The 25297-nt window shown below is 44.7% G+C and overlaps 3 protein-coding genes and 1 long non-coding RNA gene across 15 annotated transcripts; 1 reads left to right on the top strand and 3 right to left on the bottom strand.

The window, feature by feature from the left end:
- Nucleotides 1-3266, bottom strand: cirbpa (cold inducible RNA binding protein a). Of its 5 annotated transcripts, none has more exons than XM_086203478.1 (7): nt 3109-3266; nt 2305-2433; nt 2088-2194; nt 1822-1966; nt 1582-1726; nt 1451-1497; nt 1-955 (listed from the first exon to the last, which is right to left on the bottom strand). In XM_086203478.1, exons 2-7 carry the CDS (start codon nt 2402-2404, stop codon nt 942-944), a joined length of 558 nt encoding a protein of 185 aa, XP_086059604.1. In that variant the 5' UTR covers nt 2405-2433; nt 3109-3266; the 3' UTR covers nt 1-941. The 5 variants fall into 5 exon arrangements, with proteins under 5 accessions (XP_086059604.1, XP_086059606.1, XP_086059607.1 ...); XM_086203480.1 differs by having other exon boundaries at nt 1-293; XM_086203481.1 differs by having other exon boundaries at nt 1843-1966.
- Nucleotides 3267-4438: 1172 nt separating this feature from the next.
- LOC147261460 (midnolin-B-like) lies at nt 4439-8678 on the bottom strand. Of its 4 annotated transcripts, none has more exons than XM_086204941.1 (8): nt 8270-8678; nt 8091-8178; nt 7949-8011; nt 7301-7732; nt 7094-7190; nt 5682-5906; nt 5181-5231; nt 4439-5088 (listed from the first exon to the last, which is right to left on the bottom strand). In XM_086204941.1, exons 1-8 carry the CDS (start codon nt 8485-8487, stop codon nt 4922-4924), a joined length of 1341 nt encoding a protein of 446 aa, XP_086061067.1. In that variant the 5' UTR covers nt 8488-8678; the 3' UTR covers nt 4439-4921. The 4 variants fall into 4 exon arrangements, with proteins under 4 accessions (XP_086061067.1, XP_086061066.1, XP_086061068.1 ...); XM_086204940.1 differs by having other exon boundaries at nt 4440-5088; nt 5181-5234; XM_086204942.1 differs by having other exon boundaries at nt 4943-5085; nt 5181-5234.
- Nucleotides 8679-11442: 2764 nt separating this feature from the next.
- Nucleotides 11443-14931, bottom strand: LOC147261459 (uncharacterized). Of its 3 annotated transcripts, none has more exons than XR_015115770.1 (3): nt 14702-14931; nt 14170-14402; nt 11443-13367 (listed from the first exon to the last, which is right to left on the bottom strand). It is a non-coding gene; the product is annotated as an uncharacterized LOC147261459 (long non-coding RNA). The 3 variants fall into 3 exon arrangements; XR_015115769.1 differs by having other exon boundaries at nt 11443-13394; nt 14730-14931; XR_015115768.1 differs by having other exon boundaries at nt 14730-14931.
- On the top strand, nt 12789-25059 carry cbarpa (CACN subunit beta associated regulatory protein a). 3 transcript variants are annotated; one of them, XM_086203475.1, is made up of 11 exons: nt 12789-13023; nt 13174-13378; nt 16070-16141; nt 19138-19283; nt 19373-19434; nt 19521-19683; nt 19768-19948; nt 20031-20168; nt 21050-21248; nt 21336-21531; nt 21609-25059. In XM_086203475.1, the coding sequence occupies exons 3-11, from the start codon at nt 16094-16096 to the stop codon at nt 23464-23466; spliced, it is 2991 nt and encodes a 996-aa protein (XP_086059601.1). In that variant the 5' UTR covers nt 12789-13023; nt 13174-13378; nt 16070-16093; the 3' UTR covers nt 23467-25059. The 3 variants fall into 3 exon arrangements, with proteins under 3 accessions (XP_086059601.1, XP_086059602.1, XP_086059603.1); XM_086203476.1 differs by having other exon boundaries at nt 12789-13092; XM_086203477.1 differs by lacking the exons at nt 12789-13023; nt 13174-13378 and adding an exon at nt 15063-15675.
- Nucleotides 25060-25297: the final 238 nt, after the last annotated feature.

The following is a 25297-nucleotide window of genomic DNA, read 5'->3' as shown; positions in this document are numbered from 1 at the left end:
TTATTTTCCACAATCTGTTTAATAGGCTCCATGAAGCCAAACTGACAAAGAAAAAAAAAAAACGTTGATCATACAAAGAACAAAAAGTACAAAACTGTTCCCGGTTGAGATATTACTTTGGGGAAACGAAGTTACATTTTTTCGATCACTTAAACAAGATTAGTCCATTTTACAGCACATTTAAAAATGCAGATGTTGAGCAGAGCACAGAAGATACCTTTGGACAGACTGTAGCATGCTGCAATTTGCAACTTCATGAACAGCCGGCCACTTCGGATGTGTAGTTCACCAGTCTGAAAGGAATTCACTCTTTTGGGAAATTGAACACACAGGAGCCCCCAGCTAAACTAAGCTTTTAATAGTAAAAAGGAATTTTACAATAAAATCCCCCCAAAAAAGGTCAGCTTGTTAAATGGATCTCTTTCCTCACTCAGTTTGAAACCTGGCGGGAGGCAGCTCAGTCAATGACCGAGAGGGGACAGGAGGGGGAAAAAGCCCCGTCAGGCATTTCAATATATATAAAAAAACATGAAGAAATTAAATCAGGAAACACTTTAACGTGCTGGAAAAGGTCTGTAGCGATGTATGTGACTGATCAACGGAAAGCCAAGTGGAGAGCCATAGTTTGATCCCCAAAATTGCGACTTCACAGTACTGATCAGATACAGATTCTTTTAGTGAACAGTAATAAAGATGCCCCATCAGGCAAGGTAAGAGTCTTGAACTGTAATTTGTTTCAACAGGTTTTTCTTTTTTTTTTTCTCTTTTTTGTTTTAAAGGAATGACCAAAACTCATGGCTACTTTTTTTTTTTTTAAGATGCTTGAGCTAGTACAACAGAACTACAAAACTAAGGTCAGCAATAACACGTGGACATTTTTCTTGAGGAGCGCATCTTTGAAATACAGCCAGCCAAGTGATGATCTTGAATCAGGGAGATGTTTACTCGTGTGCAGCTGAGGATAAGAAGTGGGCACACAGGTAAAGACACGGAAAAGTTCCAACACTGGAGTTTCACAACATCCCCACTCAAACCCACCACAGTCCAAAACCCTTCCCTCAGTTTTTTTTCTCTCTTCCTCTTTTGCGTAAGGGGTTTCCAGCAGCTGAGATATCTAGTCAGTAGAATGAGCAACTTAAGGGGTTCAAATTGTTTTTGCCATCCTCTTTTAGAGCAGCTAGGGAATTTTCGTCACCCGATACAGAGAGGCAGCAACTTGGGGGCTCAAGTACAAAACTGAGGGCCGTATATGAAACATGTTCTTCATATGTTGGGGCTGTAAAATGGTCCTATTAATTCAAATTTATACTATAAACCATATGGTGCAATTCAATTTTAAGATTATGAAATTGACTTAGCGGTTTAATTTGCTGTTGGCTAATGCTAAATTTGACAACAGCCCCAACATAAGTCTCTAAACACAGTGTAAATGCATTTTATTCATGCCTACCATAGCTGTCGTATCCATCGCGGTATGATCCACAGCGGTCGCCATATCTACAATTCAAACAGAACAGATTTAATTAGTTATATGTAGGAACAAATGTCAGCAGATCATTGTTTAGGTCTCTCGTGCCTTACCTATTGCTATTGTCTTTGAATCCACCACCACCGTATCCTCCACTCCTGCCGCCAAAGCTCCTGTCACTGAAGCTCCTGTCGCCACCGTAACTCCTCTCACCGTAACTCCTCTCGCCGTATCCCCTGTCTCCGTTGTAGCCGCCACCTTCAAAAATTATGTCACATTTAGTGATGAGCAGATATCACTGAGCTACAACAGCAGAATGATAACTAAAAGCCTGGTAGATCACTCTTGATCACCTCTGGAGTAACCACGCCCACCTCTCCCCCTGGAACTTCCGAACCTGCCACCACTTCCACCACGTGGGCCAGAGTTGAAACCGCCTCTCCTGCTACCGCCACCTTTTCCTGCCTCATCCACACGAATTGCCCGACCATCCAGAGTCTGTAAAACACACATACACCAATTAGTATATCAAGTAAAAAAAAAACTGACTGTAACGCTTCATCATAGAGGAAAAATACTTTTGACTTGAAAGAAAATTGAAGCCAACGGGGTTGTTTACCTTGCCGTTCATGCCCTCCATGGCGTCTTTGGCATCTTCTGCGTTATCATATTTCACGAAGCCGAAGCCGCGGGACCTTCCAGTCTCTTTGTCTCTGATCACATCCACTAATAATGCAGAAAAAATACAAAATAAATTAAAATGGCCACCCTGAAATAACGTAGATATAACCGATATATACAAAAGGAAAGCAAAACGATAGCTTAAGATGTATTACCCTTCTCGATGGTTCCGTATTTGCCGAAGGCCGCGGCCAGAGACTCCTCGTTGGTCTCGAAGCTCAGTCCTCCAATGAACAATTTTCCCTCGTCAGACATGTTTCAGTGTTCAAAACAAACACGTTGACCTTAAACAAAAAAAAAACAATGTCATGCCACAGCTAGGACAGAAAAAAGGCTGCAAACGACGCCACAGCGTGAGATAACACACCGCAGGAAAAGTAGGTCAATGGCCCTCGCCGTATTAGCAGATCTGCATTTATCCAGACCCTGTTCAACAGGCCGGTAGTTTATTCACACTAAAAAAATCAATCATAACTGAACGTTTTACAAACGTCGAGTTAATTCCGGTCATTTCTTGGTGCTAAGATCGCTAGGCCTCAGGCCTGTCAACGTGGTGCCGTTAGATTAGCGGATTGGCCAACTGCTTTTTTGCTTTCAGCGCCATTTTGTATGAAGCCCCTTCTCCTCGCTTTGTTTCGCTGACCGTCGGGCGCTTAGCTAAAGATGCTACGAAATACAGTTCAGCGTAAAAAATATGATGCAAACATGTTAAAACATGTAAACGTCGACAACAAACATGTTCTAGCAACAAACTTTATATCCCAAAAGTTACGACATTAACGTAATCAAAGATAACCGCTTTCACTAAAATTGCGAATTAACTCCGATCACAACGCTTACTCAAATCACGACATTGTCAATAAAACAGTCTCGTAGTCTTTTGAGATGACTAACATTGCCCAATTACAAACGTAGCCCTACATTTTGTGGGAAACACACCATTTACAAAGAGCAAATACCTTTTCACTGGTGGATATTAAATGGCTGTCGAGCGGATGAGCTGCAGGTCGAATGGGAGAGATGTGAACGAGCACTCGCCTTTTAGGGTGGAGAATCGTGGGACCGCTCTGATCGTCACGGTGGCTAAATCACGTGATCAAATCGGGGCTTCGAGCTAGCAGCGATGCTAATTTACGTTTGCGCACCCAGTTGTATTGATTCTCAGGGAAATTCCATCCTTTGTGTCCTCATTATCACATGAGCTCTCTATTCGTTGGTGTAGATTAGAACCTTTCCAGCAAAAATGAGCTGTGTTCTTTTCACGAGAGTCACACGCTACTGCCGTTGCCCGTTTAAAGCGCTTGTAAGCAGTTTGACACTCACGCTTATAGGTTATCATGTTACGTGACTTTACTACTTTACTTTGCGAATTTATTGTAATATACCGTTGTTGTGTGTGTGATTCATGAACGTTATTCCTTCCATTCGCGGATAGCTCTTGCATCCCGAAGCTAGCACAATAGAGCTGCTTTCTCCGCCCGTCACGTGACCCCTTCTGGGTTTAGCGGTCCGCTGAGCACCTGCCGATTTTGCCGCTTTCTGCGCTGGCGTCTCATGACGTCATTGGCCGCTTCTTCTTCATGCAGGATGTTTGGCAGTGTAGGCGCTTCTAGGCCTGTCGGCTGGTCCGCCCTTTCAATGAAACACGGACGTGTTATGTTGCTTCCATGTTTCTAGCGCTTTTTTAGCCCCCTAAACTGTTTCATGTGATATTCCGGAGGCTTCTACAAGAGCGTGTTTGAAGTATTTAAACATTTAATCAGATTATCGTGTGGAAGATTTCCCAAGTAAACATTTTTAGTCAGCCTCTAATCAGGTTTATATCCCCCATCTTCACATGTTAGTGTTGTCAAACTCTGAAAAGTAGGTAGTATCTGGACTTTTATTCTTGGACTTGCTTTTTATAATTGGAGTTATGTTGCGTGGTCTAAAACCCCTGGGCCAAATTTGAATGTGCCTAATTTCAAAAATAAGTACATAACATCAAACATATTTTAAAAAATACAGGAGAAATACAAGTATTCGTGCTATAAAAATGCTCTATAAACATAGGTCCCAAAATGATTTCTTCTTAATTTGATCAGGCGGCAGAGTGGGCAGCAGGTCAGTTTGGTGCGTGTTAAATGAGAGGTTTAGTTCAAGACAGTGGCACATTGACAAACACCATGAGTTGACTTTTGAGCCAGTGTAAAGTTCTGTTTTTTCCCTCCAAGGGGAAAGGTCTGGGCCTGCTCTAATATATTATTTCACAGATGGAAACTTTCAGTACTAAAGTTTGAATTTCTTTTCCTACAAAATGGGCAAACTATGAACCACCGACAAAATTTTGACACACAAATTTTTATGCCACTGGCAAATTTCAAGCTTAAAAACAATCATAAACAACAGAAATAATTACCATTATACACAAAATAGAATTCAAGCTTTCTGGCAGGCGAGGCATGCTTCCTTTTAAAAATCATTGGATATTTGTATTCAACTGTTCTGCTTTTATTTTATTTTTTGCATTCTCTTGTTTTTACATTAGAGTATTGCATAACATTTCTCCTCTTGACGGAACAAAACAGTTTTGATTACATTTAAGACAGTTAAGGCTTTAGAAAACATACAGGAAGTTCTCTCTATAAAACAAAAAGACATAGAAGGTGAGAGACCTTTTCGTGACAGATGCTACATACTGCAAAATTGAGAACTGGTGAAGTAACATGCTCCGTACACTGACAGCTGCTCTCATGATGACCTCAAACCAAGGAGGTGATGTGACCTTTGCCGTTAGTCTGCTGGCAGGATCACACGAAAACAATGAGGCTGATTTTCACAAAACTTGGTGGAGTTTCTTCTCCGTTGCTCCTCAATGATGTCAAAGGTCAGCTGTGGTCTTCGTGATGACCCCTCAACAGTTTCAGCTGTCCAGGACACTAGGGAAAATGGTGACTCTGCTGGTACGGGCGAGACGTTTGCCATAAGTGCGAGCGAGTCCTCCGGCGAAGGCGCCTCTGGTCCATCAAAAAGTGCAGGTGCTCTAACTTACAGTGCAGCGTTTGGTTCTCTTCTGCTGACGCTCGGATGCTGCGACGCTCCTCTGCTACGAGTGAGAGAAAGACAGCCATCATTTGTTTGGTGTCATTTGTCAATTAATTGTCTTGGCTTGGCTCTTACGGGATCATTATTGGACTCAGCTCAAAACAAAAGGAAGTTATTTATGTGTTGTTTTTTTTTAAATTGCACAGATAAAGAAAACACATAACGTGTTCTACAGCCGAGTGACATCCTAGAATGTGTCATCCAAAACAAAACTATTCACTGTGATTTCCAGCTGACAAAATCAGCTAATTTCATTGTTTCAGCATTAAGATCTAAGTTTTACAAAAGAGAAAATCACAGGGCATTAATCTATCATAACACCCGAGTAACTGAATGGACCATTTCCATTTAAACCTAAATGTACCATCTCCTGCTACTCGTGAGATTATGTGTCAGGTGAGCACATCAAGTCCTCACTGTTGATACAGTAAAGCGTGGTCATGCTGACCTGGAGCCTCCCTCGGCTGCTCCACCATCTGGGTCAACCCTGGTCTGGCTGGTGCCTTGCTGGACTCCTCCACCCACACTGCTGGCCTTGAAGCAGGACAGGGCTGATCAGCCGGTAGAGCCCCCTGGTGGCGGGAGGCGGCCTTGAGAAGGTCCTCGAGGATGTGGAGAATGATGGAGATGCCGTGTCTAGGATGGCGGCTGTGACTGCAGGGGGCCAGAGTGCCTGATGGGAGGAGAGGAGAGCAGAGTGAAGGAGGGGGCACATGTGGAGGTACATCTGCAACCAGTGATGGTACACAGAAGTAGAAGTACACATTCTACATGATGATTAGATGTTCTAGTGCTTGGAATTATTCCAGCCTGTAAAGTTGTGTTAAAGTTGTACGTGTGTTACAGTTAGAGGAGTAAATCGTTCCTGGTACTGATGCAGCCGACATGTAGATTCTGCCTGCGCAGCGCAGTCGGCCCTGAATGTTCTGGTGCAGGTGATGGCAAGAAGAATCTGATCAGTAGTTCAGGGGCAGAGTTTGACTGCATTAACAAGAGCAGAATTGCTTCCCACTTTTATTTATAGAAGTTCAATAAAGACACAGGTGAACCCCGTTTGCAAAATCTCGCTTTTGGACATAATCACAGAAAGAAGCAGTTCAGCTTTGTTTTGTGCAGTAAATCTCTTTCAGTGACGATAACTCAACATTAGACTTCAGTAAAAACACTCTTCTTGACCGGCTGCCACCGTCATTCTGCCGGTGCATCAACACACAACTGATACATGACGCCTTTTAGTCATTTTTAACGCAAAAATCACAAACATTCAGTTTCCTCAAATGTGATGATATATGATCCCCATTTTTTGTACAGACATTAAAGCTTTGCTTCCAGACTGATGGTCACATGATGCAAATACAGCTAGTAACAATCAAGAATGACTATAACTCTTAAAGTTCGGCCTCTGTGTAAAAATCCTGCTCCTGCTGTTCAACATGTGACTATAATGGTCGTGTCAGCATTTAGTTGCTATCATCAGTCTGGATTAGAACTCTAAGCAGTGTGATTTAATTACTGTCTTTTGTTTCGGGGATTTTTATCTTATTGCCACCACCAAGGAGGATGTTTTTGCTGTCATTTGTCAGCAGGATTACAAAAAAGCAACGGGCAGAATTTCACCAAACTTGCTCGGGAGATGTAGCATGGGCTAAGAAAGACCCCGGTACTACTTGGGCCTGTCCCTTTAACGTACACATTTGAGTAAATAGATCAAAGTTTGGGTTTAGGCGAGTTTGGCGGTGGTACAATATGTCCTCTCTTAGTAACCTCTAGTTTATATTAGTGATTTATGTGGACGACACTATAATTTCATTTGAGATGAATAACATTAACTATCTTACTTAAAGTGTGGTATTCTCTTACCAGAGAAAGTCCCAGAGAAGACTCCTGGAGAGTGGCTCACAAGACTGTCTATGACGGCTCTGGGTTGCTGGCACGGATCAGTGGGAGAAGAATTCGTCTGTGGAGGGAAAAAAACAATTATTTTCAAGATAAAATATAACAAATTTCAAAATCTTTCAAGCCCCAGACAGAGATATTAAAATAATGTCACTGTCCCATGAGGCTCACCTCTGTGACGGTTGAGGCTGGCACTGGGCTCGGGGGTCCAGGACTGGGGCCTGAGGGGTCGCGGGAACAAACTGGTGTGGCAGCTTGGAGTGGACAGTTGGGATGTGGACAACCGGAGGGCAGGGAATGAGTAGAGGGTGGTGTGTGTGGAGATCCTGGAGGACAGGAGTGATGGTGGCAGGTCACAGCGGGGACAGTGGTGGGTCTTTGGCTGCTGAGCTGGGTGGAGTCAGCGGAGTCAGAGACTGGAGGTGGAGCAACGTTAGTGGGGCTCACGCTGGTTGGCAGCTTTCTGCTCGGAATTCTTGAGTCTTGTTCCTGCTGCAGTTCCGCCAGATCTTGCGCGGACAGCTGGAGTTGCACATACATGGTGTGGGCCCCAACTCCAAGGTTAATGGTGAGGGGGGCACGTCCAGACAGGAAGTCACTGATCTGCAGGACGAATCCAGACCATTTAAATAAACTCCAGATTGACTCCTAAGGCAACAGTGAAGGCCTAACTGTAAGTCACGGGATAAGTTTTGGTAAGGACACAAGCCAAGAGTGTGTGGGTGGTGTAACAGCTGCACATGGTGTGTGTTCTAACCTACAGGAGACAACAAACAGTTGAAAGTGTCCGCCTGGGATTACAAAGACAACAGCTCCTACCTGAACTTCAGTTAAACTCTCCAGCATATCCATCATCGTCCTCTCAGCTCTGGAGGTGGAGCACTGTGGAGGTAAAGATTAAACTCAAGTTAAGGGCTATCTATAAGAAGTGCACCCCCCCCCCCCCCATGACTTTACTTACAACTAAGCCAGCTTCAATGGCTGGCACCAGGGTCAGCCTGCTGCCATCGGCTACATCCAGGTCCAGCAGCTTCCCTGTGCTCAGCTGCCTGTTTTATCAAGTACGGAGGATTAGTCCTGACGGGTGATGATGAAGAGTGTGTGTGTGCTCAGCTGGTAGTTAAAATGTACTTGACTCACTTGTCCTTATGCAGGAGGACGATTTTGTCCGTTTGCACTTTAAGTTTTTGGGAGATGCGCCTCCGTAGCCCCAACACAGTCTCACCTCGGGGAACTGTGAGCTCCAGCGGGCTGCCGGTGGTGGAGCTGATGGATAGACGCATGGTGGTGGAGAGCCCAGCCCCGCAGCCTGCAGCCCGACCCGGCGTGGAGCTCCACATACCCCGCTGCTGCTTCATGAGGAGGGAACCAGTTTAAAGTCCAACTCTAGTGGATATTTGAGGCGCAGTTGGAGCGTATTTTCTCACGAGTGTTCATTCCTCAGCGGTCGTTGAAGAGAGGCGTCTTAAAATTACAGCATGTGACCGGTTAAACTTCTGCGGACGGCAACGGCAGCAGCACCGGTGAGATCCGCCTCTCTAGCTGCGACAGCTGAAGCTCCACTCCATCTAGCCTTCGGTACAAGCCCCGCCCAGTCAAAATACAGCCAATCATCGAGAACCTTAAGGTTCGTCAACATGCATTATCCAATCAAAACAACTCCTTCCTACACGGTTCCACCCACTTACCATTCATAAAGACAATGATGCAATTTATTCTCTCTGTCGAGGGAGATTGTTATTTCACACTTAGGATGACGTATCATTCAATAATTTTAAGGATGATAAAAATTATAAGAATGCCTTTTATGTGTAGTCGAGTTTAGTTCATTCAAACAGTAGAAACACAAACAATGAGACAAGTATGGGCGAGTGTGTGGAAGAAACCTGTGAAGACTGACGTGAAAACTCCATCCAAGAGATAAAAAAATGCAACATACAAAAGCACCGATTAAATATTAGTGTTTAAGAAATGAGTTAGAAGTGTAGAATTACAGTTAAATAAGAGGGAAAGTAGATAGAAGCAGGAGTATTCCTGTAGCTATGAACAGTTACTAAGAGGGATCATTACCAGCGTTATTAGGGCCACCTTAGAAAACACAGCTAGAAATAAGCAAAATCTTTAAAATCAAGTAAATGAAAAGTTAAAACTAGATCACGTACATAAAAATCATCAGTTGTAAAAAAAATACATAAAAGCATAACCACAAGAATAAGAGTAACTTGTGGTAAAATTTAAGACAGGATTTGAAGGTGGGTTGTGAACCTGAGACGACAGGAAGGTCTGCTGAGATGAAGCAGATCAAATTTGGAGTTGCTTGAAGACAAAAATTCACAACATTGCTGCACTGATGTTCCTCCATAAGCAACCAAAACATCTTACGTTTCTCATTCAAGTCAGAGAGCCTCTGCTCTTCTTGAATGAACATCACGTTCTGCACATACATCGGACTGAAGGAACGAGACAGGCGCAGAACGCACAACGGCCTCAATTTCCTCCATCTTCTGTTTCCTGTTTCATGTCTTATGTTCAGTGCGTGACCATTTGAAATTGGGGAGCACATTTAAGATTATTTGAATTTTAGATAAAATAATTTTTTTTCAGATTTGAGCATATCTATATGGGAAAATACTGGATAAATTGTATCTAAATGCTTCTATTTTGGAGTCAAATCAACTGCTGCATATTTCTTGTATTTATATTTATTTTCCCTATTTTCCTTTTTTTTAACTTTTCAAGGTCACATGGGTGTTACAGTGTTCTCCCATCATGCATTGGGCTAGAGGCAGGGACACACTCTGACTGCTTATTATGGATGCCGTGCATCTTTCTATACTGCAGTCTCTCTCATCCTGGGCTGTTTAGTATTCAGGTGTGCTGGTGTTTGGGGCTGCACCTGTCACATGATGCATGGAGGAGAGGACACACTTGGAGTAGAGTGACACAAAGCCAGGAAGGGAGGAGAGACGCAGCTCATATGTGTGTCCTCACAATGGATAAAAATAGCTACACCCACACCCCCCCCCCCCCTAAAGCCTGCGTCACTCCACTCCAAATTCACCTTCCTTGCTACCTCACACACACACACACACACACACACACACACACACACACACACCCCCACACACACACACACGCACACGCACACACACAAACACATTTTCTCTCTAAAAGCAACAAATCAATGCAGCATCAGTCCTCCCATTTCCCGGCTGTGGAGTATTTTATCTGTGATTCAGAGATTTCTCCTTCTTATTCTGATGCTGCGGTGAGATTTTGACAGAGAATCCCCCCCCCCCCCCCCCCGATATTTCACCAACACAAGGGATACATTCTCAGGGCATTGCCAAGAACAATTCCCCAGCATGTCCTGCTCTCTGGAGCATGCACCGACGCAGCTCTGACGTCAGCCATCCAGGAACACACACACACACACACACACACACACACACACACACACACACACACACACACACACACACACACACACACACACACAGTTCCTCTTCTCCTCCACATTCCTCCCACCCTTACATGGCCTCTCCTGGCATCATTTCCCAGATGTGTTCAGTAGTCTGGTATGTTTCACCTCACTACCAAGCATTTTTCAGATCACGTGTGAGGAGGTGAACTAGAATATTTCAATAAAAGCGTCGCTGGCAGACAGAATAACAGCATCTGTTGCCCCGAAAAACTCAATGACACTGGCATTGATGCCTCCTCTGTGACCCGAAATTCATAGATTTCTGTTTCAAATCAACTGAAACTGATTTTTTTTGAATGGATTTTGCTTTCATTTATAATGCCAAGCACATTCTTATTCATTTTAACAGGGAAATATTTCCTTCACAGAAACAGCACAAAACAAAACAATGGCATTTGAATCAACAGCAGCATCGTTATTGTTCCCGACTGATCCTTTTGTAAAAACTTGATTTCAAAAGGATCAAATTCAGATGGAAGGAATTTAATTTCACTTTAATATTAAAGGGGTTTGATTGTTCATCATTATTATCATGAAGCGTAATGCAGCGTCAAACAGTCTCCAGGGAGTTTTGATATATATTGAAGCTATTCGTCAAAGATGAAAATGAGCTGTTGAGAAACTGCCTCTAAAGTGGGAAAGCGCTTGCAAACTTTCTGATCTGTTCAGGTTCCCAGTGTTTAAGGGGTTAAGTGAAGGGTAAAGGAATTGGAGAGCTGAAAATGTCCCAAAATGTCCTGGAATGTGAGAGACTTTCTTCTGATATGGTCACATTCCTCTGTCAATTACATTCCTTCGGCACCCCCCCCCCCCCCCCAAATAACCCTCCCGTCTTCCAGCAGAAGCTCTTTGTCACGTCACAAACCTCCAGTGAGCGGATCGCTCATTCACGACGCTCTGTTCTTAAGTCTCTCATGTCTGCCATGTCTCTCATCTCTGGTCATGAATGTTGTTGTACCATCGTTCTACCAGCTCGTCCGGCTACGAGCCAGTTTGCCAAGTTTTGTTTTGTTTCTTTTTGCTTCAGTTGCCTCCACTATCAGGCCCAGGACAGACCTGCAATGGAGGCGGGATGTTTCACTACCTCAACAACAACAACAACAACAACAATAACAACAACAAAAGCATGAATGTACAAAACACTCATAAATCCTACAAATGTCGATTATACCGAATGTGCAGTGTCGGGACTTTGATTCTTAATGATGCAACAAATCATGCGGGTTCAAAAATAGCCCAAATGTGTACTGGCGTGTCGACAGATACCAGCTGCCTTCCAAGAGGATTTCAGTCTGTCTTTTCATGAATTTATGACTTTTTCTTCTTCTTCTGAAAAGCAGAGCAACGGAGGAGGTCGGAGGTCACAGGATGCCTCGATGGCCAAAGTTTACCCCCAAACATTTCCACTCTTCCTCTAAAAGTGGAAAAAAAAAGAAAAACTGACCTTTATGTACATTTATATGGTCGCTTGTCAGCTATTTGCCGGTTTGAATCACTTCTATTTGAACAGAGGAGAGGTTTCCGGCACTGGAGGTTCAGTGAATGGAGGTGAGAGGTTATTAATTTTCAGGGAATTTCATGTAGAAAAGCTTAAATGTATGGGATTTGGCTCATGCTGTCTGTGGTACAATAGTTTGGGAGGATTTTTAAGAGACACCATTTAATAAATGACTCGTGTATTTTCACTCTGAAATTATGAAACACAGTAATATTAGGATAGGTCCATTATAAGCATCTAAGCAGGAAACTATAAATAATGAGAGGATGGGTGAGGGACACCCTGTTCCAAGCTTTATCTGAGGGGAGGCCCACCATTTCAGACTATGAAACCCCTGAGCTGGAGGGAACTGAAGCAGTGACTCATTCAGCCGGGGACCTCTCTGAGCCCTGAACTCTTGAAGGTCTGGACCGGATGCAAGAAGTGAAAACCTGCATGAAAAACGTCTTCCGTCAGAGGGTTTGAGCTGAAAAACAGTGGTGCAACGCTGCCCCCGCGTGGTGAACCGTGAGATGACATACAAATAACTCACCCCTCATCTGCCCCCTTGTTTCGTGTCTTGCATCAACATTCGAAGACAACGACAAAAGAAATACCAAATACAGTTCAAACTGAATAGTTCGACCGAGTTCTCGACATTCCACTGCGGCGATGATGATCGATCAACGGATCGTCTGTTGGTTCTCATGAATGGCAGCTGCATGTGAATGAGGACGGGGTTTTCTCCTCCATCTCACATCATCACCACCATCATCATCACTGCTGGTCACGTGGTGCGTCGGCAGCGGGCGGTGGGTGTGTCCAATCGCGTGTGGTTTCATTCATAACTACAGTCTGTATTTGGAGCCCAAATTAAAGTATGCAGACGGGGCAGGCTGCCTGGGCACCGCTTCACACGGAGTCTTCCACTGGGTGAGTCCGAGCCGGTGCTCTATGTGTTCAGAGGCGGGATCGCGGTGCTGTGTGGAACTATTTGATTATGTAAGATAAGACGTGGCCAGAGGATGGAGATTTAGTAGGAGATGCTGGACGGAGTTGTCGTGATGTATCTGTTCCCCGCAGGCTGAGAGCAGTTGACGCAGAGATGTGGGACAGGCCTGAGCGGCGGGTTTTCGGAGGAGACTGGAAGATGCTTCTGGTGCTGAGGCTGAGGCTGGGGCTGAGCCTGCTGCTGCTACTGCTGATGAGCGCCGTCGGTTGCCGCGGCTCGCTGTAGTCACACTGCACCGAGCCCCGGGAAGCTGCCCCGAGACCGCCTGATTAGACCGTAAGATAGAGCACATCTGGAGCACATCAGCATTAAGTCACATGTCAGGATGATATGCAGATTTCCTCCCCCTCCTAAATAACACCACAAGTAGGTTTTTCTGTCGGAGCCGCCTTATCCATTCGTCTGTCTGAAGTACACACATGCACACACATTTTCAGTCAGCGATTGCGCTCGGGATAGCTTCGACCATTTTCGACCGGTGTACCGATTCGACGTATTCGACACCAGAAATCTGATTTTTCGAATTCAATGCGTTTGAACAAAATTAACATTACATCACACATTGCGTTGAAACTAGTTTAACGTTTTAACTTAAAGCAGTTTTACCACATAAAAAGTAAATTGCAGCATGAATAATTACTCCTCTAGTATGATTGACTGACAAAGCTTTTTTTTTTTTTTAAATATTCGATCTATCAAAGCAATTTGATTAGTTTAAAAAAAAAAAGAGTTGAAATTCCAGCAGTCTGGGCTGGTTACTTCAAGTCAGTATATGCAAATCAAGTGATGGAGAAGTAAAGTCACCGTTAATTACACAGACTGTAAATGTACATGATACCAATAATAACTTTCAATTTCAGGAAAATGAAGGGATTTCAAATAAATGATCCAGGAATAATTATAATTATAATAACAAATCTTTATGAGCCTATTCACCACCTACATTTTCTTCTTTTTCTTCCTCCTTATGCACCTCAACGCTGAATGAATGAACTTCGCATCTAGTAATTGCACACATTTTGTGTTGCGCTTGAAAGAGTGTGTATGAGGTCATTCACGTTGTTTACCGTTGGTTCGGATTTTGAGGTCTCTGCTGTAACACTGAGGGGTCGTTTCATCGAGGCGCATCTTCATCATCAGAACAGACGAGGAGCCGGCAGTAGTAGTGACTCTGCAGGCTGATGAGTGAGGAGTGCCTGTCATCTGTACGGCTCCATTTGTGACATTGCAGGTTATATTCCGTCATTTAAAGAGACTTCAAACGTATTTGAGCTGCTCCTCCTCTTCCAAGTGTCCCTGACTGTAATAATGGAGAGACAAAGACATCCAGCAAGGACATTTTCAAAGAACTTCCACTGTTTTTCAATCAACAAACAGTCAGCATGAATCTGCTTTCTCCCCTAATCCTGACCATGTGTTACATATGCATCAAACTCATTAAGCAGAGTGAGCATGAGACTGCATAAAGCTGTGTGTGTGTGTGTGTGTGTGTGTGTGTGTGTGTGTGTGTGTTGTTGTTCTATTCAGAGCCTCGTCCTCATCATAGTTATCTTGAGCTGCTGGTATGTATGAGATATTACATAAAATATTCCCTCTCACATGGTACGAGAGTGTGCAGCGGCGTTACCATCTGGTGAAAGGCAGGCGATCACAGACAGACGGTACTCAAGCTGTAGAACCGGTCTTGTGCTGTCAGAAATCCTGTCTGTTTCAGCCTCGACTTTCTGCATCCGTCTCGCATGCACACAGACGCAGAATCTACATCAGTCCGGGTGGTTAAAGGCGCGTTTGGAAAGTGGTTGTTTGATGCTTCCCGTGACTCTGGAGAAGCCTCATTAAGGCTGAGAGAAAAACCCAGTGATGTCATCTGGGGAGTTGGGGGGAGGGGGGGGGGTCACCTCTGCCTGTGACTGGTGAACAGGAAGACAGTGTTTCAAACCATTTACCAGATTAGGAAATAAAAGTCAGGATATTCTAGCCACCGCTGTCGCGATGTGACACATCTTTGTGCAACTGCCGGCGTGGTAGCTGGGGATTATATGAAGTACCAAGTCAAGAACAAAAAAAACATACATCCACACATCCTGTAGACTTTGTTTATCAGATGTTGACCTCAAGACAAAAAAAACATGTCATTTCCAAATGTTAATGTTCCCCTGCCCCCCCCCCCCTTTTTTGGTTTCCATTTATTGATAATGGCTTTAAAAAAAAAATCACAATTTTAACTCTTCCTCCTTCTACTTTATCTGCCTGTAATCCTTGTGATTTTACGCTGGAGGCATAATTACTTAAAAAGGGTCGCAATCAAGGTAACTAGGTCCACCTTGTCAGCAAGCACGCACGCACACACACACACACACACACACACTCTCTCTCTTTTTTCTTTACATGGACATGAGATTGAACCACGTGCGGTTGTCAGTTAAAAGTGCACAGCCCTGAGTTGTGATCACACGCAGCATTAAAGACACACACAGTTTGTGCTTAAGTTTTTTCCGAAAAAATGGACATTTTTGTGAGTAAAAAAGATCCTGAAATATGTCAGGCTGAAGAATTAAACCTCCAAGTTCAAGGTAATAAATGCCATTTCAGCTCTGTTAAAAGAATCGAGCCCACGTTTCACTGGCGCAAGTTGTGTCTCCCTTCCATTCGTGTAAATAAAATTCAAGAACCTGAGAGTTTTCGGAAAACTCGATGGAATTGTGAATTTCCACATAAACTTTTATTTACTCTGCTTCTGCACACAAAAACACAAAGTGAAAGACAAAAAAGCTGAGATCAATGACTTGCCTTTGCCATTGTGTTCAGTGTTTTTAAACTTCACCTAAAAGGGCATGGATGTTAAAGGCAGAACGACTCATATGTTGCATCAGATCCAAATAGGCTAGAGACTCCTTTCCTCATCTCACGATGCACAAAACTGGAAGTGCATCACGACGATGACACAGACTGGTGTTATTGTTGCAGGGTTCACCCACGCTGACCTGGACCATGAGCGATGAGTCGCCAGTTCTGACAAGCCTGACGGACAACTCCACTGTGAGTACACCTCGGCATCCACACACCTTCATTTTGGACAGTGTCTGTATTGTCACCTCACCTTGCTTGGATAATCCCCCACAATGCTTTCCTGGTCAAACAGTAGCAATCGTTAGATATAAACACCACACAGTGAATCCCAGTCATATTTCAGGTCCAGCTTGGACCGCATCCAAAGAGGATTTGACTCCAAAAACCGGACGAGTGTGTGCGACTGCTGGCTTTGTGTCTCTGGAGGACACGGGGGGTTGTAAGCCAGCAGCTGTGATTATCAGACGGTTAAAGCCGCGTGTGTGTGGAGGGAGGATTGACTGCTGTTTGTTTCTACAGTGTGTGTTGGGAAACATGGCCTAAAGACTAACAAGAGGCTCCGCTGCTGCCGCTGATTGATTATGTTGTTCCTCCTGTTTGGCTGAGCTTGTAAAAACAGCAGATTTCATTATGCTAGACGCTCTGACAAACGGTGTGTGTGTGTGTGTGTGTGTGTGTGTGTGAGTGTGAGTGTGAGTGTGTGGTACACGAATATGTAAGTGTTTCAAGGTGTCACTGTAATGGAGCTGTTAATCTGACTCACTCACACACGTATATGTGTAGCTTCAAACGTTATAAATTGAATCTCCCTGAAGGCTTCAATAACATCTAATCATCACACGATGAAGTGAGAAATCTCTGCCGTGACTTTATTAACTCAACAAATGTTCGTCTGATCGACATCAAACTCGAGTGCGTTGCTGGCACCCTGGAAAGGAAAGCGCTGAGTTTGATGGTCTGGGGTGAAACAATCCAGGACAGGGGTGCCTAAGATGTTTCCCCTCGAGGGCCTGGGACCTGGTGTTGGGCCATGAGGATAAAACAAATGCACATTAAATGTCTTTTGGTCCACTGGTGCCAAACTGACATCGAATCCCTCTGCTGCTTCATCATTAATGAAAAAAAGAATTGTTAGTCAGGAATTCATCTCGATAAAGGTTTATTTTACCGTCCAAACAGGACCTCAGCCTAAACAGTGATTTACAGAATAGTTTTAAAACATTTTTCACACTTTTATAAAATCATTATTTTAAAAAAATTATGAGGCCTGATAATCTTCTTCTGATGATGATGATGATGATTATTATTCGTCGTAGTAACGGGGGTGGGGTAATATTAGTAGTACTATTTATCTCAAGGGTTGGGATGAGAGTGTCATTGAGATCGTAGACTGAGCTAACAAGCAGGATTCAGGACAGCTTTGATTGTGTGTGTATGCATGTAGTGATCAAAGCAGCCAGAGATCAAAGGGGACAGACAGAGGGACTGAGATCAAAGTCAGACACAGTCAGAGAGGGAGGAATGGTGACACCGTACAGCCCCATGGCCCCACCTCTAAAACGACCTCCACTGCAAAAGCAAAAGCAGAAATGACAGTCAGACATCAAAGTCAGAGCCCTGACATCAAAGTGAAACAGTCAGAGATAAGTCAGGGAGGTTTTGTGATGTCACACAAGCGATTGCCCCCCCCCCCCCCCCAAAATACAATGAGCAATTTACTTTGTAAATAAAACACACCATATGAAAGTAAGAGGGTCACATTTTATTTCGTGTTAGCCTGGATAGAAAAAAACAGTGTTTTGATGGACTAAAGGGACCATCACCACCACCATCATCCTATTCTGGTTTTAAAAGTAGAGAACAAAGCGTCTTCTCTTCAGCAACAATGACAAGCTGCTAGACAAACCCTGCGTTGGACTGATGTTTTGTTTTAAAATAACAGTGAAAGCATCCGTTTGTGTTCTTTGTCACACACAACCTCTGTCTTCAAATACACCTGCCGTCCTTTTTTTGTCCTGGTCTCTGACTTTGCTGCTGCCTCTCATGAGGTCACCGTCGTCTGAAGGTCGGTTTCTGCTCTGAGAGGAGCTTCACCTCACTCCTCCAGAGCCGTACAACCACCTGTCACATTATTTCATTAAGGGAAATGTTGTCATAAATGAATATTAGATATTTCCAGTAAAACCAAACAAAGAAATACGTTGACTCTTTTTAAACTGAGAGTCTGGTGTGGGGATTGCTCATGAGCATCTACATCCTCCTCCTCCTCCTCCTCCTCTTCTGATTTCCATTTTTAGCCTGTGGAAGCCTCATTTCCCCCTCATTGAGAAGAGCTAGGAAATTGAATTAAGGGTCTCGCTGACGTTTGGATTAGCATCCCCCGGCTCACTCAGCCAAGACTGAGAGCATTAATCAGGATAGAGCAGTTGTGCTATGTGTGTGTTTGTCCAGGAGCAGCCAGGATGTATATGTATGCGGATACAAACCACTGCGAGGAGGCCGACTTAAGAGTATTTCAGTGTTAATTCCAGTCCTTATTAAATATTACAGCACTTAGCACACAGCGCAATGTGACAAAGAGATTCCTCATTGCTCTGAAGCTCTACAGGAGAAGAATCAATTACGGTCCTGGCACTACGAATGCAGCCACTTCTCTCTCTCTCTCTCTCTCTCTCTCTCTCTCTCTCACACACATACACACACACACACACACACAATAAAAGGAACTACCGGCTCACAACTGGAATACCAGCAAGGAAAATTAAACTGATATCGTGTGACCCAAATAATATCAGAGTAGCTGGAATGCGTTTGGAAGGCTGACATTTTATGCGTTCTATTTTTACATTCATGGTGTATTGTCATCCTAAGTGATGTCGAAAGGGAAATATGCTGGGATGTGTGGTTCGGGGAGGTGGGAAAAGTGGTTTGAAATCACCAACTATGAAAGAGTATATTTATGAAGAGGTAGTTCACTTGTAGTTCTCAGTTGGTCTTGACATTTAACAAATACTGAAAATGAAAAAAGTAGAGAAAAGTGTTTGCGTCTGAAACTGTCAATAACAACATCAAACAACATGAAAAAATCAACACCCAACCTGAAACCTATTTGCTACCCCGCCATCAGTTTTTGAATGTGTGTGAATACGTCAATGTGTATTGTACCATTCTCTTCGCCCCGTCAGGATGTGCCTGTGTCGGCAGGCCAGGTGGAGAACTATGTGCTGCTGTTGGTGCTGCTGAGCGTTTTTGCTGGGGGGACGCTGGTCCTGCTCTCCCTGCTGCTTCTCTTCTGTCATCGCTGCTGCATGGGTGGGCGGCGCTACTCCAGGTGGGATGATGAGGATTAAAGCTGCACTGAATATGAAATTGGAAACTGCAAAGTGTGTGCGATGAAATGAGTCATTTTTCCTCTTTCAGAGCGAGTGATGACCCTGAGAAGACGAACACAACTTATGCTGAAGATTCTCAGCCCACTCAAGGTCAGAACTGGGTAATTGTTTAGTTGCTGTATGCTTGCCCACCTTCCATACTAACGCAGTCCTTTCACTCTTCCTCGTTCCTTCAGAGATCACGATCCGTCTGGATGAATCTGATGCTCTCTCGGCTTCAAGCTGTCACGATGGAGAGTCTGAGCGGTTTGTGTCCACCGGCTCTACTGGCCGCAGAGTCTCCTTCAACGAGTCCGCTCTTTATGAACAGGAGAAGACAGCACAGGACAAAGGGCGCAGGTACAGTCAGCCTGAGATCGGCTGAACATTTCTTTCATTTTTTATTGGAATTTTACTTGACGATCTGTCCTCCTTCTACTTCAGATACACTCTGACTGAAGGAGACTTCCACCACCTAAAAAAAGCTCGGCTGACCCACCTCCACCTGCCACCGCCCCCATGCGACCTGAAGATCCTCACCATCATGGAGTGCGACTCAACAGAGAGTAGCACCGTCAACATCAGCGAGGCTCCAGCTCCTAAACTGCCCCTCACCATCTACCAGGTAACACCACCCCCTCCCATGTGATTTATCCCACCAGTCACTCTGGTACAGTCAATTACACGCAAATCTGGTTTGTCACCAGCCTCCTGAGAGAGGAGTCTCTGACTGGATGGGACAGGGCCTCAGCGGAGGTCTGCCAGGAGACCCGCATCACTCCATCATCCTGGACCAAAGCCCCCGACAGGGCGCATCAGCCATGAAAAGCAGACGCTCCCAGACTGTGAGTTACACATCTAATTCTATAACATGTAGTCACAAATTTTTTTTTGTAATCCAAAAATGAATTAGGCAATTATTATAAGAAGGTGACGATATGTAAGTCTCGATTTAAAGTTTAGGGACTACAATAACATGGTTCTGCAGTTAGTTTGGCAGCAGCTATTGTTTGAATATCATCTGAATGCTGCTGTGGTGGTGGCCCCCTTTTAGTCTCCAGAATGCAGAATGACTCAGTCAAATATATTTAGCTTGAAGCAAATTGCAACTGATCGCTAGTAAGAGTATAACTGCCCAGAAGTGTTTGTCTACCAACTCACAAGCGCATCGTCTGGTAAAATCCATGTCGCCTTTATCCAACAGTGTGCTCAGTAATCAACAAACACTTTGACTGAGCTAAAACAAACTTCAGTGGTGTCGGTTCGGCGCTACAGGGAAGAACTGTGCTGAGTTCAAGTGGTTCAACTCAAGTTTTTTTCGTTGCGCTTTGGACAATTTGTAGTCTTGCCCTCACAATGAAACTGCAGCATTTCAGGGTCAGTTTCCATGGAACGGTCGGAACAAAAACTTGGGATCATTGGTGAAATTCTTCTCACATTCGTGTTTTGAGAAAAATTTTGAGGTTAGCCTGAATTTATAACTAATTGTGCAAAGGTTCTTATAAGTAGCGAGATCCACCTGTGTCTCAGATAAACAGCTCTCTGAAAAGCAGCTGCCACCACCTCAAACATACTGATGCACTCTGCCATCACTCATCACTGCAGCTGAGTGACAATATGACAAATCGCTGTCCCTCGAGGGCTTAACCCGTCACGATTCATCTCAACCCCTCCCTAATATCTGATCACCCTCTTCATCCTCCTCTCTCGTCATCTCTCATGTCAGATGGAGGCTCTCAGGGACAGGGTAGAGGCTGACAGCGAGCTGGGGATGAGAGGAGAGTCGGCTCAAGCTCCTGGACAGACTTTAGTTCTACATTTCTTCTCCAAACTGAGGCGTCATGCCAGTCTGGAGGGAGCTGGGCCTTACTTCAGGAGGTGGAAGTTTGATAGCAGCCATCGGGCCTCCAGTCTAGATGCCAAAGGTTTGGACATCGGCCTTTTCATTAACAATGAATTTTGAGAAACTGCAATGAAAATGTTATTGAATAGAAATCTCTTTGATTTACTAGGCTCCCCTAAGAGACGGCCCTTTCAGAGACAGAGAGCAGCGAGTGAAACCACTGATCACACGGAAGACGACTCCTCTCCTCTCCGAGATGAATCCTACCCACAAACCCCCATCCAGAGCAGTGGCCTCCAGTCTTTGTCTGCAGAGTCTCTGTCTCATCCCTCCAGCGCTCCCACATCCTCACTCTTTCTCAGCAGGTACATCCCTTCCCATATCCTCATGACATCATGATATTGATGTTTAAATGAGTAAAACTGTCACTCCTCGTGTTTAGACGGAAGCTGGAGGCCATGGTGGAGGTAGGTGGCATCAGCAGCAGCACTAGCAGAGAGCAAACAGAAGAAGTCAAAAGACAAGAGGACGTCTCAGGCAATGGACCAGCGGTGGAGGAAGAAACAAAGCTCGGTGCGGTCCAAAGGACAGAAGCAGCAGGGGTCGGGCTTGAATCTCTGGAAGATGATGACTTGTTTGGTCCACAACGAGAAGCTGCCACTCAGGAGAAGTTTGAAGACATGCTAAGGAAAACTACAGACACAGAGACAGATGCTATCATGTCAGATGTGATGAAAAAGATTGAGATGGAGGTAGATGAAGGCGATGAGGTGGTGTTGGGAGCTGAGGCCAGACAAAGGGCCGATTCTGGCTCTTCTCTTTCATTCATGATTCGCCAGGAGAGCTCGGAGGCCCCTCCGTCCCTGTATAGAGACATTTGGACCTTGCGAGCATCTTTGGAGCAATATGCCTCCTCAGACCAGAGCAGTACAGACCGGGAGTCCATTCGTAGTGACGCTGACAGTGTCTCATCGCTAGGTTGTACAGGAACTCGCTCTGGGCTGGACAGTTGCTTGTCCCAAGACCTGGATGATGAACCAGAAGGAGACGGGGAAGGAGAAGTGATGGAGGGCGGCATCAGAGGGGCATCAGGTGGTGACAGTGAGATAGGAGGTGGAGTTGGAGGCGAGGGAGAAGCAAGCAACCGGAAGCTTCTTCAGATGGACAGTGGCTACGCCTCTATTGAGGCACCATCCAGGGCACCGGAAGAGATGCGGCTTTTTGGTACTCCTGGAGCCTCTCGAGGGAAGACGGCATCTGAGAGGAGGTTGTTTTTCACCAGCTCAGGGAGAAAAGGTTCTGTGTGTGAGAGCATCGAGGCCAGGCTGTTCCAGGAGGAGCTTGAGGACGAGATGAGGGACACCACAGAGACGGAAGAGAAACTGAAGGGCAAATCTCCAACTGCTGGCCAGTCCCTCACCCTCCAAGAACCATATCAACTCATGAAATCCCTTCATCCTCAGAAACCTCTAGAGTCACAATCACAGCTGATGTCTCCACTGTTGAAACCAATCGCTCCGCCCTCTAGTCCTCACCGACCTCGTCTACGCCGTCGTGACTACAGCATTGACGAGAAGACAGATGCCCTTTTCAACGAGTTCCTCCGTCATGATCCGCGCTTTGACCAGCAGGATTCGCCGCTTCGCTCCAGGCATCGATCCAGGATTCACCTCCGGAAACAGTGGCAGAGACACAAGCAATACAGCGACCCAGGGTCAGGCACAGGGGGTCGGTACTCCCCATCTTTGGAGCGGCAGAGGTTTACGCCCCTGCGTAGAGGTGACAGCGCCAGTTACCCTCTGGACACCAGGTATCACAGCACACTCTCGCGCATAGCGAGTGCAGCTGATGAAGAAGCAAGTGAGGTTGCAGCTTGCGAGGAAGCAGCCAAAGAGAATGCGAAGAACAAGGATCCATCAACTGAAGGAGCAGCTGGGGGCACCTCAGAAAACACAGCTGGCACAACCTCTGAAGGCACTGCCCCGACAAGCTGCGAGTCGATCGGCGGGGGGGACGGTTACAAAGCCTCCACAAACGCTGACACAAAAAGCACAAGCGGCCAGTCTGTAGCCACTGAGACTGCATCGCCCCTCATGGATCCCAGAGTGGACAACAGAAACAACAACAGCAGCCAGTCTAGGCTGTCAGAGGCTGAGAGCAGCCTAGCAGACAAGCTGGTGGCGTCAGTGGAGGAGAGGCTCTACGGCAGCCTGCGGAGTGCGGAGAAGCTCAGCCAGGAGGGAACGGAGAGTGTGCTCATGGTGTCTCACACAGCATCACCCGGCTTCAGTCCCATATAACCAAAGACAAACCCTCTTCATCAACTTGATTTCAACTCAATTGTCTCAAGTTACAGATGATTTAAACATTTCGGTGCCAGACACTCGGACAAACCTTCCCATTCAGAAAATATTCTGATGATGCGTCACAGATATATACTCTCTTGATGGCCAGTCTCTTCCAGCATTTCCGTTCAGACCTTAATTTCCACTGTGATGCCATGTGCGGTGACATGTGATGCCCTTTTTTATCTGGTAAACATACTGAATGAGAGAAAAAAAATCAAACGCTTTCATTGCATAGCCTTGGAAATATAGATCCATACATTACGAACCCATCTTGAGAAAAGATAAATATTTTCAGACATAATTGTGAATCTTCAGCATGCTACTGTTAGGTCTAAACGTGTATGTGAATACTGTACAGTTTTAACTTCAAAACAAAAAGCACTTTGATGAGAAGAAAGATATCCATGGCGCTTCTGTCACCTATTTATCTCATTTTAAAATCATATCCTCAAGTGTCCTTCTTGTCTTCATCTCCATGTGGGCATATTATTGATACTGATCATGTAAAAAGGAAAAAAACAAACAAACATCTGTGCTTACAGCCCTCTCTCACTAAGACATTTAGCATATCAGAATGGACAGCCGGGCCAAAAGGTCAATCGTTGAAAGAGGCTAATAACGCACATCGACCCCTGTGTATTTTAGCAAGTCTCTGTTGTGCATCTTAATTAGTGAAGTTCAGAGAAAGTGTAGCATCGTCTCCAGTGTGGATCATTAACAACACAGGCTGTGGACAGAACAAAACCAAGGTGAATGGACTAAATATGATTTTAGAAAAGCCGCATCGCTTCACTATATTAATTTTATTGATTTCAATACTTTTTTGTGCTCCTGCAGTATTAGTTCAGGAACTGAGCTGTATAGGTGAAATTTATGTAATTCATTTGGCCCGCAAGTAAACGAGAGGATCAGTGTCTTAATTTGACCCCACAGAGAAGAGACATTACGACGAAGCTTCATGTTTGGTTTTGGTTTGTTCATGACTGTGTTGATGTCATCCCTGCATGTGAGGGTTGTTAACCAGAGAAGGGCGGAGTTTAATCACTCATGATTTAGTCTTTAAAATTGTCAGATTTAAAAAATACTCAGTTCCCCGTACTGTTCTTCCTTTTATCAAATATAAGGATTTTTTTTTTTAATTTTTCCCATCAGGCCGAAGCTACTTGGAAATCTACCAGGAAATATAGCACAAGATTCAACTGGATGATTGTAGCTCGGATCTGAAGAGCTCCCATTCCACTTCCTATCAGCCAGTGTGAGCAGCTCTAAGGCGTCGTTAGTCATCTTTTGCGTTAACTTCCATGTCTTTTAACATGCAGCATGTTTCAACATGATTATGAATGTCCTCTGATGGTAGGTACATCTTGCCCTTCCAGTGTGTATCTTATGAAACCGCTTTTGTCCACATTCATGGTGAAGCAGCTGCTTTAGAAGGAGATGAGTCATGCAGAAAATTCATCCTTCATCCTTGACAAAGACTAGACCTTGTGGGACCAACTGAGGCACATACTCATTTTAGACTGAACATTTTATGAATAAAAAGGTGAAAAAAATAGCATTGACTCCTGATTATTTTATACTTTTGTAAAATGGTTTCATTTAACCTGATGTACCTCGTCTACAAACTCAACACAATACACCGTCATTGCGCAACCCCGCAAACGTTGCTCGGCCCGATAATGTGAAGCCGGTCTTCATGCTCCCAGCCTTGCCCTCGTACGTCCCGCTGGATGGAGAACCTCTCTGTCGACCTTGCTGACGTAAGAAGCTCTGCACTCTCCCT

The sequence above is a fragment of the Aulostomus chinensis genome, chromosome 5, assembly GCF_037954235.1.
Source record: "Aulostomus chinensis isolate RoL2024-O1b breed Wild chromosome 5, RoL_Achi_v1.0, whole genome shotgun sequence".
Taxonomy (NCBI): Eukaryota; Metazoa; Chordata; class Actinopteri; order Syngnathiformes; family Aulostomidae; genus Aulostomus; species Aulostomus chinensis.
This window is presented reverse-complemented; position numbering and strand designations above follow the sequence as displayed.

Excerpts from the sequence above, each read along its gene's own strand:
- LOC147261460 (XM_086204940.1), bottom strand. The coding sequence starts at position 8,487 with ATGAAGCAGCAGCGGGGTATGTGGAGCTCCACGCCGGGTCGGGCTGCA. Across the intron at positions 8,179-8,269 it reads GTCCTCCTGCATAAGGACAA|GCAGCTGAGCACAGGGAAGC; the intron begins GTGAGTCAAGTA and ends TTGATAAAACAG. Across the intron at positions 5,235-5,681 it reads GCAGCCGAGGGAGGCTCCAG|CAGAGGAGCGTCGCAGCATC; the intron begins GTCAGCATGACC and ends TCTCACTCGTAG.
- cirbpa (XM_086203478.1), bottom strand. The coding sequence starts at position 2,404 with ATGTCTGACGAGGGAAAATTGTTCATTGGAGGACTGAGCTTCGAGACC. Across the intron at positions 2,195-2,304 it reads ATACGGAACCATCGAGAAGG|TGGATGTGATCAGAGACAAA; the intron begins GTAATACATCTT and ends CTGCATTATTAG. Across the intron at positions 1,498-1,581 it reads TTCAAAGACAATAGCAATAG|ATATGGCGACCGCTGTGGAT; the intron begins GTAAGGCACGAG and ends TTTGAATTGTAG.
- cbarpa (XM_086203475.1), top strand. The coding sequence starts at position 16,094 with ATGAGCGATGAGTCGCCAGTTCTGACAAGCCTGACGGACAACTCCACT. Across the intron at positions 21,249-21,335 it reads CTCCAGTCTAGATGCCAAAG|GCTCCCCTAAGAGACGGCCC; the intron begins GTTTGGACATCG and ends TTGATTTACTAG. Across the intron at positions 21,532-21,608 it reads TCCTCACTCTTTCTCAGCAG|ACGGAAGCTGGAGGCCATGG; the intron begins GTACATCCCTTC and ends CCTCGTGTTTAG.